At 42.4% G+C, this 12,193-nt stretch overlaps 1 protein-coding gene across 4 annotated transcripts in view; it reads right to left on the bottom strand.

Moving 5' to 3' along the window:
- Positions 1-3,158: 3,158 nt before the first annotated feature.
- LOC117880388 (monocarboxylate transporter 2-like) overlaps positions 3,159-12,193 on the bottom strand; it is a 50,080-nt gene continuing 41,045 nt past the window's right edge. For 2 of the 4 annotated variants that reach the window (XM_034776526.1, XM_034776527.1), the window contains exons 3-4: positions 10,111-10,986; positions 3,159-5,653 (exon numbers count right to left, since the gene is read on the bottom strand). In XM_034776526.1, the coding sequence (XP_034632417.1) occupies positions 5,352-5,653; positions 10,111-10,986 (1,178 nt within the window). In that variant the 3' untranslated portion in view covers positions 3,159-5,351. The remainder of the gene's footprint in view (positions 5,654-10,110; positions 10,987-12,193) is intronic. The other 2 variants (XM_034776524.1, XM_034776523.1) reach the window with 1 other exon arrangement.

Genomic DNA, 12,193 nt, shown 5'->3' with positions numbered 1-12,193 from the left:
ACAGAAACAACATAAATATGGACTAAGGAGCAACCCAAGTAATAAAGAAAGAATATAGCTTGAAGGAAATTATGAGAGAACTGGTGGTTTTTAACCTAAGGAGCGTTATTAAGACATAAGGAACTTGTTATTAAACATACTGACAGCCTGTTCTGCACGTGTGCTGTGCTAACATTAAGATTTATACGTTTATTTATGCTTTCCACATATGGATACGTTTATTTATCTGCATTAGAAATGTTACTGTCTGGGGTAGTGTTATTTTTATTTACAACGCATTTATTAAGCTTCTTTTGGAGTCCCGTTAAATCATGGCGCCGATCCTCAGCTGGGGTAAATCAGCATTACGTCCATTGACTTCAGTGGAGCTATGCTGCATTATGCAAGCTGAGGAGCTAACCAATTGTTTCTAGAGTGAACAGATTGATGGGAGCTGGTAAGAGTCTGAGATATGAAAGCACCCCTGTTGTAGTGGAGCCCTCATTATCAGACTCCCGGAGATCGTTCTCAGCGGCTTTCAACGACATCAAGGAGACAGCATGCAATTGGGAGTGTGAGGCTAGCGCGGTAAATGGAACGACTCATGCTGGCACCAGCAGACTTTGAATTCTGTCCCAGAAGAACTAGATTAATGAGAAGGAGGATGGATCCTCATCTTTCCCCAGTTCTTCATCAAGGAAAATTTGGATGCTGTATCTGCTGGAGCTGATATTTGGTGTGGTAGAGGGAGTAGGTATCCTAGGGTTGGTGTTGGTTCAGGCTGACAAGTGAGAGATAAGCAGGAGGCATCCATGAGTTGCTGGCCTACGCGGAACTTTTATTTAACCGCAGAAGCTTTTAGAGGAAGAGAAGGCACAACTGGGGAGATCCTGCCACTATTGAAGTCAATGAGAATTTTGCCCCTGACTTCACTGGGACTAAGATTCCACCTAATATCTTGCAAAGAATTGTATTCCAGAAGCTCTGCTCTTCAACACAACTACTAGGTCAGCTTAAATTTAGACCATGCCACTTCAGATACCCAGACTGTCTGTTTTGAGGATGGAGACATGTCCGTTCTTTCCCCTACCTCCAGCTGCATGTACAAAAGGGGGTGGGGGAGGAATCAGCAGGGCAAAACTGAAAATTATGCCAATAAAATGTGCTTGAATTAGAATCTCCTTATGTCATAGGCTTGCAGGGTCATGTGCACTGACCCAGCTAAGGAGGAGAGAGAGCAGATGGCTCTCTTGGTAACTGATGTGTATTTGGTATGTTAGCTTTACATACTGCAGAATATTTGTTACTGAATTGTGCTGGGTCATCTAACATTTAAAATAGTTACAGCAGAATAATATAATATAAAAACACCTTACAAGCGACAGAAAATGATTAGAAGAATGGGCTGACCTTGTTCAAGACAAGCAGTATCAAAAGAAAAATACAGCAACTATTATGCTTTGGATATTTCTGTGAAGGCCAATAGAGTGTTCCAGGCCTTGGTAGGAGAGATGATGGTTCTACTTTTTTTTCATACTTAAGTATTAATCTGATTGTATTAAGCCATTCTGTAAATGACCTTTCCAGTATGTCATAATGTTTCGCTGGGCAGCTTTTTATGAAGCGGTTGAGACATTATTTAACCTGTTGGGTTGTAGCTATTAATGGAACATAAAACATGTGATGGTCCAGAAGGATGATAGTGAATGCTTGATTTAGATTTGGAAATCCTGGCCCACATGATATATATATAGCAGAGAACACGTGCAAAAATATGGAGTTGTGTTTTTTTTTTTTGACATGTCCACTGCATGTGTTTTGATAACTATCTTGGTTTAGTCTGTCTGGCATATGAGTGACAGCAGAGTTGAAAAGCAGGAGCAAAGGACAGCTGTAATATTCCAGATTAGGTATATTTTTTAAGGCACAACCAAAACCATACACTCCCCTGTGCTCTGAGTAGAGTTCTGCAGGGCCAAACTGTTAATAATAAATACTTAGTCCTTATACAGTAAATTAAGGTTTATTTCCTGCCCATTATTAAATCATGATATAGATGCTGGGCAACTGACGCAGATTGCTGGCCTACCTGCGTCAGTTGCACAGCGCCCATATCGTGATTGGCAGGTACATGGCAAGCACGTTCATAATAATCTTGTTAGGACATTACCTGAATTGCATATGGGTTTGGTTTAATTAACATTCCACCAAGAGCTGAGCAACAGGCAGGGTGACAAGAAAGTCTTTTGTCCTGTTTGTTTAGCTGCCATTAACGCTAACAAGAGTTATGCACCTGCATCAAAAGGAGATTAAAGACCCCAAGGTTTCTAAATACATCAGGGATCACAGCTAGCAAGAAGCAAGCCAGTGTTAGACCCGGTGAGGCTTGCAGAAACAAATGGAAGAGGTTGCGTAGTCTGGAGAAGCTGTATCACTTAAACCAAGGAGTAAAATATTTCCTCTTCAAAAAAGCTACAGTAAAAGATCCTTGTGGCTGCTATAAAGCCCGTTGAAGTCAAGGGAAATCTTTCCATTCGATTCAGTGGGCTAGGAATCAGGTTCACAATCCTGTTCCCATTGAGGGCAAAGGCAAATCTATCAGGTGTTCGTGCAATATCAAATGGAACTCACCCCCACCCCACCCAGCTACATTAGAAAACCCCATTCATTTTAAAAACTAGGGGTGCACTTAGGAACAGCCAGACTGCATCAGACCAAGGGTCTCTCTAGAGCACTAGCTTCTCACTGATAATGTCCAATACCAGCTGTTTCAGAAGGTGGCCCATTAAACCCAGCTGTATACAGGTATGGAATAACCTGCTGACCCTCAGTAATTAGTGGCTGGTTTATGCCCTGGGGCAGGAAGGTTTATATCCCTGCTCAAACTCTTGTTTAATCTTAATATTTACTGCTATAATGCTCTATATTCTGGTTATCCATATAAACATCCAATCCTCTATGAATCCTGCTTTGCTCTTCGCCTCGGTGTTACCCTGAGTTCCACTGGCTTTTGGAGTGGAAAAGGATGAGGCTTATTCTCCCCCTCTGTTTGCGGCAATCTCTAGTCTTACTTATATGTAGCTGGAATGGATACCACTGTATGTGATGCTATCACCAGACTCTTAACAAAGGGAAAGCACATTATCCTCACAAACAGACATTGAATCAATTGCAATTGTTTTTTTTTAAAAGAGCTTTATTGAATAGCTTAAAGCTTCCAAATGACATGTGCTGTCAGGAAATGTTCTGGCATCTCCATCAACACCATTAATTTGGAATAGTTTTGTTCATATTTACATGACTGTGATAAAGAATATTTAAAAAAAAAATCCAGTGTTACTGGGATGTGCTGTCCACAACAAACACAAGATGGTGTCTAAGGATGAAATCTTAGCCTCACTGACTTCAATGGAAACAGCATTTCAACCCCACTGCACATCCCCAAGTCCTGTGGAGGAAACTACACATCTGACCTACGTTTAAAGGGCAGCAGAATACACAGAAAAGATTCATTTTTAAAAAGCCATCGTTCACAGCTAAGGTGTACTCAGTCTGTACATTGGGTTTAATTAAATACTGTGCTCAGATGACAGAGCTACGGAATATGATTTTTCTCCAATATTTGCAGTGAGCTGGGAAGTCATTAATAATACTTAGGCCCAGGTTCTCAACGGTGTTTAGGTCCCTAATGCCAAGTGAAAGGAATAGGAGTTAGGTGCCTAAATACCGCTCAGGACCTGGGTGCTGGTGTTTATACAAACCTTAACAGGTTTAACTAATGAGCCCTCACAACTCCCTGTTGTTATTATCTGCAGTTTATTGATGGGGAAACAGATACATAGAACCGTTGATGGTGAGTGAAACTCTATGGAAGCCAGTGGCCTTGATCCTGCAAACCCACGGGCTTATCTTTATTCACGTGAATCGTCTCATTGAAGTCAACGGGACTAGCCAGGAGTAAAGCGAAGCATATGTGTAAGCATAGGTGCTGCCACACCCTGTGGCTTGAAGTGGTTTCCACTATATACAGGGTTTTCAGTTTGGTTCCATGGCTCCCAACGCCCCTGTGTGTAAGTCGTTGCAGGACTCCCGTTGTTCCCACTTAGTTTTCCCTGCTGATTGACGTCGATGGAATTAACTTTCACCCTTTTCTTGAAGGCTTAAGTGGTGCACAGGCACACCCTGGTCCTCTACACAGGGTGAATTTCACCTTTGTTAAGTTACTCTGCTCATAGCACCCGTGGATCTGGCTCAGAGCCGTTTCCCCACGACCCTACAGCAAGTCATTGGTCAAGCTGCCACTAGAGCTGGTGACTGCCTGGCTCCAGATCCTGTGCTCAGTCCACAAGACCACGTGGCCTATCACACACAACCACGTACCGGTGCATACTGTCGTTAGAAGCCAAGGCTTTAATTTAAGCTGAATCTTTAAACCAAGCATGGCTTCAAAATGAAGGTGATTGGTATTAAGCCTAGTTACTTTTCCCTGTGATGAAGGTGCATTAGTAAAAGTGCAGCGGCTAAATGAGGGTGGCATTTAAGCCTTCCCGATAGGTCCTTGAGCCCTGATCCAATACACACTGATGTCAACGGGAGCCTTGCTGTTGGTTTCCCTGGACACTGATCAGGCCCATAATGACAGTACTTAAATGGTTCCATAGCAGTGGAAGATTCCTCTCTAATATCAGCTAATTCAAAGCACATTGCAGCCAGTGGAAGGTTTTGCATTGACTTTGGCTACATCTACACTACGAGCGAGCGGTGTGATTCCCTCGCTCGTGTACATATCCTTCCGCTAGCTGTCATTGGGTTAGCACGAGCATTAATAGCTGTGTAGCCGCGTCAGCCTGGGTGGGGGCAGTGGAGTTATGGCTGAGCCATGTTGATTACAAACCTGCCTGAAATGGTGGGTGCGTACTCCGTTCAGCTTACCCCGGCCTCTGCTGCTGCTCCCCGTGCTACCACAGCTACACGGCTACTTAGACTCATGCTAGCTCAATGAGAGCCAGCCCAAGTCTGCGTACGCAAGCAGGGAAATCACACTTCTAGCTCCTAGCCTTTCATAGACATTGGAGCAGGCCTAAGAGCAGAATGGGGGTTAGATGCTTTTAAGATCCCTATTGGCCACAGGAAATAGCTAAAGAAAAATGATGCAGCCCTCCAACAATATAGGAACAGGTATTGCACTGTATGTGCCAGCACTTCGTAAGACGCTAGACTTTTTTTTCTTTTCTTTAGGCTTTTCCTAGACAAAGCAAAGTGTAGAAATAGAGCAGTATCAATGCAGAAGTAGACATCTAAAGTCATGTCATTGTTACAGTCAATTTAAGAAACACAAAAAGCAATTTCCCAATCAACCTGTTAAAACAAGCTTAGACTTCACTTTTGCCATTCACTTCTTTTTTTAGTCCCTCTTTTTCGTCTGTCAAAGGTTCCACCTCCGGACCATCCTGCATCTTTTCTTTGGCCCAGATATTTCCGTCCTCTGTTTCTGTCCTTATATGTTTGTTGTCCTTCATTGTCTCTTCTGTCGCTTTTTTTTCCCTCTCCTCTTTCGCCAGCATACGATAATTGTAGTAATTCATGATGAACAGGAATGTTCCTGCTAAGACCATCACAGCTCCACATTTAATGAACATGTATTTGTAATCTCCAAAAGTATCTATAAGCGTTCCTGTGAATTGCAAAACAGAAACGTAGTTTAGACGTGAAAGCAAAAATCAAAATATCTATGGCGGCTTCCGTTTCTGAACACCACGGCTGCTATTGTGATTGGAGCGCAGAATAGGATATTTTCTGTACTTTCTAATAACTTAGGCTCTGATCCTGCAAAGGCTTAGTATATGCTTAACTTCACGTCCTGTGAGTATCATATTGAAGTCAATGAAACTATTCATACTGCGTAACGTTAACCAGGTGCTTAAGTCTTTGAGTGATGGAGGCCTTGTACTGTAGTTTCCAGATTTCTTATGCACATGAAAAATAGAACTATAGAATAAAATATTAGAATTCTTTATTAAGAGATGTTTTTGTGCTGTTGAGTGAATTTAGGGCTTGTGCAAAGTACCAGCTTCTCTCCATCACCTTGCCGTCATGCCTCTGCCTTCAACTGCAAGAATCACCTGATCCAAAAGCCACTGAAGTCAATGGGAGTCTTTCCATTGATTTCAATGGGCTCTGGATCAAGCACGGCCTGAATAAGATCCACCTCGCTGAGTCAGTCCCCAGCCTCGCTGTTGGGGCTGTAGATAAGTGTAAAAGTGGCCTGTCTGATGGGACACCTGGCCATTAAGAAATGGGACAGATTCACTAAACAGCAATCAAGTGGCAATGACGTTCCGTCATTACCAGCCTTGCCTGGGCTTGAACCGGTGAACTAGAAACGAAAGGGCTTTCCATAGAACTTGAAACATTAGTTGCAGGGAAAGCAAAGAGGGTGCTGTCAATGTTAACCATTTTCCATTAGAGAAGCAAAGTGTGTGAGGTAATAGCTTTTATTGGTGAGAGAGACAAGTTTTCAAGCTTACACAGTGCTCTTCTTCGGGTCACCTGTATAAGTTCGAAAACTTGTCTCTTTCACCAACAGAAGCTGGTTCAATAAAAGCTATTACCTCACCCACTTTGCGTCTCTAGTATCCTGGGAGCAACACAGCTACAACAACGCTGCCTACAGCTATTTTCAGTAGCAGGAAAAATGTGACAGTTTCATCTCAAAGGTTAATGCCTTGGCAATGGAATTATGGAAACATTGAAAAGATTTGGTTTAATTGACCTGTCAATGTTCTCCATTATGTCAAATGTAACATAATGCAAACCTTGTTGAGACTGTGAGGCTGAGTATTAATGCCCGTGTATTGGAGCAATATGGACTGAATTTAACATCCCAAATCCTAATTAAAATAAGATTGACCTCAAGCATAGCCTTTTTAGTTCTTTTTTGCAATTAACAGGCTGTATATAAGCTCTGACTTTTTGAAACCATTTTTTCTCTTTGAGAAGGGGAACCTTTAATTACTTCCTGAGTGACAACTAATCTGTTGAAAGTCTGATGATTAATTATCCCAAAGTATGCTTACACTAGCTAGGTATTTTTTGGCCACTAAACGTATTTACTGATTGCAGAAATTATTATTTCAACTGATTTTGGTCACCAATCTGCTTTCTTCTATAGATATCCTGGTACACAGCTTTCAATATATTGTCTTATGGATGTTACTCATGAAACATCAACCAAAGACTAATTACAGCAATTCTTCCTTCTTGGTAATCAGGATGATCTGGAAGTCTGTTAAATAGGTTTCAATGAGGGTTTTAATGAGTAGAGTATTGGAAAATTCAACAGTAGGATAGTCTCGCCTCTTTCCTTTGAGAATAAGAAAAGCCATAAAACACACAGGGAACAATTTGCTTAGTTCATTAAAGCAGAACCCTGTAGTGGGTTATTAAATGCCAAAGAACCAATAAATTTGTTGCTTATTAAAATGATGAAAAAAATACTCCAAAACTAATATCACTAACTATTACACAGCACTGTTTTGGCCTCATTAGCAGTCTTTGGCAATTAGCTTAATCTCTTGCGTAAAAATTACAGAACTTAGAAAACAGTCACCTTAAAACCTTCAATTTGCTATGAACTATATAATGACTGTGTGAAAAGAAGAGGCTGCATCTGCTTCTGCCACACAGTGAAAGGAAGAATTAAATTGCTCTGTAAAATGTGAGAGAACGAAGCTTAGGCAGCTCTTAGTTTTTTATCTTACGAAATTCAAAACCATATTAACTCTACCTTTCCCTTGTGAGTTCCTGGGCTTTACTATCACGTAAAGTTGTGTTGTGAGCTGCTATCCCAGTTTAACAGGGTTATATACAAATACCTGCAGAACACCAAGCCTAGTTAAAAGTTGACGGCCATTCAGCGCACGTAAAGGTGACAGATTAACAGTCCTAGCAGCAGACAGTTACCCTACCCAGCATACGGGTGCGGGGCAAGCCGCTCCTCCGCGCCTGCACCACCCTCTGCGATTCCACCGATATGTGCAGAATAAACGGCAGCTGGGTGTCACATACAAACTCGTTTAACTCATGGCCACATGAGGTTTGATGAAAGGCCCAGAGAGGTGAAAAGTGTGTTAAATAATTATATTATGTAGATATTGTTTGCTCCTTGATGGGAAAGGACTTTACAGTACATGCTACATAATGACCCAATATAAGGTAATTTTATTCACTGGAGAATCCTTCTACTGCCTGCCAAATGACTCTGGGCATTGCTGCAGGTTTGAACACGTATTGTTAGTAGGGAGCCTTGAGGAGAATGAACTTAAAGCTAGAGGTTATAAAGTAGGCTGCGGTCAGTAGTACCGCTCCCGTGTTTCGTTACAGGTGTGTTCAAGTACTGGGCTGGGGCCGGTGAGAGCTGATAAAGGGGAGTGCCGCTCTGTTTCCTTTACCAGATGGAGCACACACAGTGACTGCAACCAACTTGCAAGCTGTGCAGAAGTGGGACTTTTTGGTTCTTTCAAAGCCAAAAGGTACTGAAGGTGCAATGAGAGGACAGACTATTGGAGACTGGGTTCTCAGGGTGTAGGTGAAAGGGAGGGTGATAATCATAAAAGAGGTCCCCAGATGCCCTTCTACTGACAGCAAATGGCCTCGTTTTTGTTTGATGTCATATTAAATTATCAATCCTTTATCAGAGTAGCACTTTAGGGTGACCAGATGTCCCGATATTACCCCCATCCTGTGTCCCGATTTTTCACATTTGCTGTCTGGTCACCCTAGAGTGGCACTTAGAGCTGTGAACGATTTAGGACTCTTACTCTGAATACTAGCTAACATCTAGGGCCCTCATCCTCAATGATATTTAGGTGCTTAATTCCCATTATTTCACTGGGAGGTAGACCCACAGCTTAGCTCCCTTTCCAAGAGTGCTATCACATTCACAGAGATGCTGCATAACTTTCCTGTAGTATTGATCCCGGGTTGTTACAGGTTGTTTTTGTATCATCATCTTGTAGTGCAATAAATTGTAATATGGCGCTTGATAACAGAGGGAAAGCGGCGTCTGAGGAAACCCTGTGACAAAGCTGGTCAGAGCTGACAATTCTGCCCCATATATCTAGCTCTTAGCAGTATGCTAGGCACTTTACAATAACATAGGTCCCTGCTCTGAACTGCTTGCAGTCTAAGCTAACACACAAACTGAAGTTTTTCATGTGACATATGAGAAAAGAATAAAGGCACCCAGATCGTGTTCATATTTATTTTCTATTTTGTCAAATATTTTAGGAATATATTATATATTTTTAAAAAACTGTAAGAAGGGGAAGCAAAAATTCTCAAATCTATTCAAAATAAATGATTTTTCCTTTAAAAAAACAGCCCGTTTTCTTCATTACAGTCTTTACAGCTGGAATGCTATTGGCCAAGCTGAGAGAATGAAAATCTATAAATGGAAGCGTGCCGAGTTTAAGGCCAGAATGTACAGCTGCATAGAAATTAAAAGCATACACATCTGTGGCTATTTGGATCTATTGTGTCCTTGCAGACAAATAAAAAACATCAGCTAAGATCCAGGGGACTCGATTCAGCAAAGGGATTTCAATGGAATTATTATCATGTTTAAAATTAACCATGTGCTGGATGGTGGCCTTAATGCCACCTCAGTGCTCTGCAAGATAGAGACCCTAGCCTGTTAACACTTATGCATGTGAATAAGTTTACATATATGAGTAGTCGCATTGCGTAAAGCCACTTACACACCTACATGTTTGACGGATGAGGCCTAAAAGCCTCCAGCATCCATGTCACACACACAACTGTTGGCTTCAATGGGAATTTTTACATATGGGACATATGCAGGTTCAGGTCCAAGGAACAAATACACGAGAGATGATCTTTTGTTTTTAATGTTGCTAAATCCTCACTAAGAGAAATCATGGAGGACAAATCTATTACCTTTATTACTCTACACATAATTACTTGCAAAAAAACCCAAAACAAAGTGGGATTGAAATGGAGAAGATGAAGTTAGACGCACCCCTCTGCAACCTGTATTTATCTCAGTATCAATCTAGGAATTAGATCAAAAGCTGACATGTCACTAGAGTTATAGTATAGAAACATGCTCACCTCCAATAGGTGGTCCAAGAAGTATCGTGCAACACTCCACTATGGTGACAAGGCCAACAGCACTTGTGAATCGCGCAGCTCCCACGAGGTCCATGAGGGTTTCAAAGAGCATGGCACAAACCATACCAAAGGCCAAGCCAAAAAAGACGGAGTATATGACTAGACCCGTGTAGCCTGTGGCTAAGGGGCACAGGAGATGGCAGGCACCATTAAAAGCAATTGAAAAGCTGAAAAAATACTGGATCTTTGGCCTCACCCATTTACTGTTGGCAATAATTCCAGTGGTGGGTCTGGCGATCATATCAACTATTGCAAGGATAGAAAGGAGGAAGGCTGATGAGTATTCATCAATGCCAAGGTGCTTTGCGTAAGGGGCCAAAAAAACAATAGGGGCAAAAAATCCCAGAAACATGAGCACGTTTCCAATCAGGTAAATCAGGAAACCTCTGTGCTTAAAAAGGGAAAAATCAAGGTACTTATTAAACTTCTCACAGCAGTCTTTGTCCTCCTCGTCTTCGGTTCCGCTCAACGAACTGACAGTTTTGGGAGAGAGCATTTCAACTGAGCTTTTATTGGTCTGCTCTTTTACAGTCTTTTCAGCTTGCTTGATGGTTGGTTTCCGAACAGGGTCAGCTGCCATTCCAATGGGCCTGAAGAGAGCACCAGCCACACAGCAGTTCAGTAAAATTGCCCCAAGAATAAAGAAACTGCCCCTCCAGCCAAAATTGTCAAAAAGGAACTGGTTCAAAGGAGCAAGGGTAGAAAGCATTACGGGGCTGCCAGCCATGGCAAGGCCGTTGGCGATTGGTCTCCTTTTCAAAAAGTATTTCCCGATGATTATCACCGAAGGCTGAAGGTTAAGAGCAAGGCCAAATCCTGTAATGGAGAGAGAAAAACAATGACAAAAGGTGTAAATTATACTGCCAATTCCTCCATTCGGAATATGGCTCTGTCTAAATCAAGGGTGAGATCCTCACTGACACTCTGGCCCCCTTTATACCCGGTGCAAGGGCTGGACTGGCATGAAGTGGCCCTAAAATCCCCAGCTCTGACCAGGGGAAGGCTTCACCCAACGCAGGACCTGAGGAAGACAGCCCTAAAACTGCTTCCAAGGACCCCTTTACAAGCCTTGACAAAGAGGGCATGCTGGGGGCAGAAGGCTCAAGTGAGGCAGAGACCATGTTTTTGTTCTGTGTTTGAACAGCACCTAGCACAGTGGAGCCATGACTAGGCTCCTAGGTGCTTATGATAATATAACTAATAAGAAGTCAGGGCAGCGGGCAGTGCTGAGGAGATTCCAGACGGCGCTGTGGCCCATAGAGTAACCTGGAGACGCTGCTGTAACTTTGCAAGGCCCCTGGCGCTGTCCAATTTATACCTGGTGCCTCTTCAGCTCTCTTCATTCTGGCAATGAGCAACAGAGAATGGTATTTAGTAACCACAGTAGCTCCATCAGAAGTCCTGGAGACCACTGACCATCAAGTGTTGGGGAAGATGGTGTGGTCTCTGGCTCAGAGCTGTAGAGCAGCTTTCAAGTGGCCGTGATCATTCCTGAATAGAAGAACTACTGGGGGTGCTTATGGGGACTTGCTTTTTTCACTGAGAGGCCAAATGGGTTTGATTAGTCTGGAAAAGAGAAGACTGAGAAGGGACATAACAGTTTTCAAGAATGTAAAAGGTTGTTACAAGGATGTAACAATGTTTTTCTTAACCTCTGAGGATAGGACAAGAAGCAATGGGCTTAAATTGTAGCAAGGGAGGTTTAGGTTGGACATAAGAAAAACTTCCTAACTGTCATGGTGGTTAAGCACTGGAATAAATTGCCTAGAGAGATTGTGGAATCTCCATCATTGGAGATTTTTAAGAGTAGGGTTAGACAAACACCTGTCAGGAATGGTCTAGATAATTAGTTCTGCCACGAGTGCAGGGGACTGGACTAGATGACCTCTCAAGGTTCCTTCCAGTCCTATGAGTCTATGCTCAGATACCAAGGTGACAGGCAACCTTATGAAAACTTGACCAGATGAATCAACTCTTTCCACTCACATGCAGGTCTCTCCCTGGTCATCGAAGCTTTTGCTAC

The sequence above is a fragment of the Trachemys scripta genome, chromosome 7 (genome assembly GCF_013100865.1).
Source record: "Trachemys scripta elegans isolate TJP31775 chromosome 7, CAS_Tse_1.0, whole genome shotgun sequence".
NCBI lineage: Eukaryota > Metazoa > Chordata > Testudines > Emydidae > Trachemys > Trachemys scripta.
Note: the sequence above shows the minus strand (reverse complement) of the source record. Positions and strands in the feature narration are given on the sequence as shown.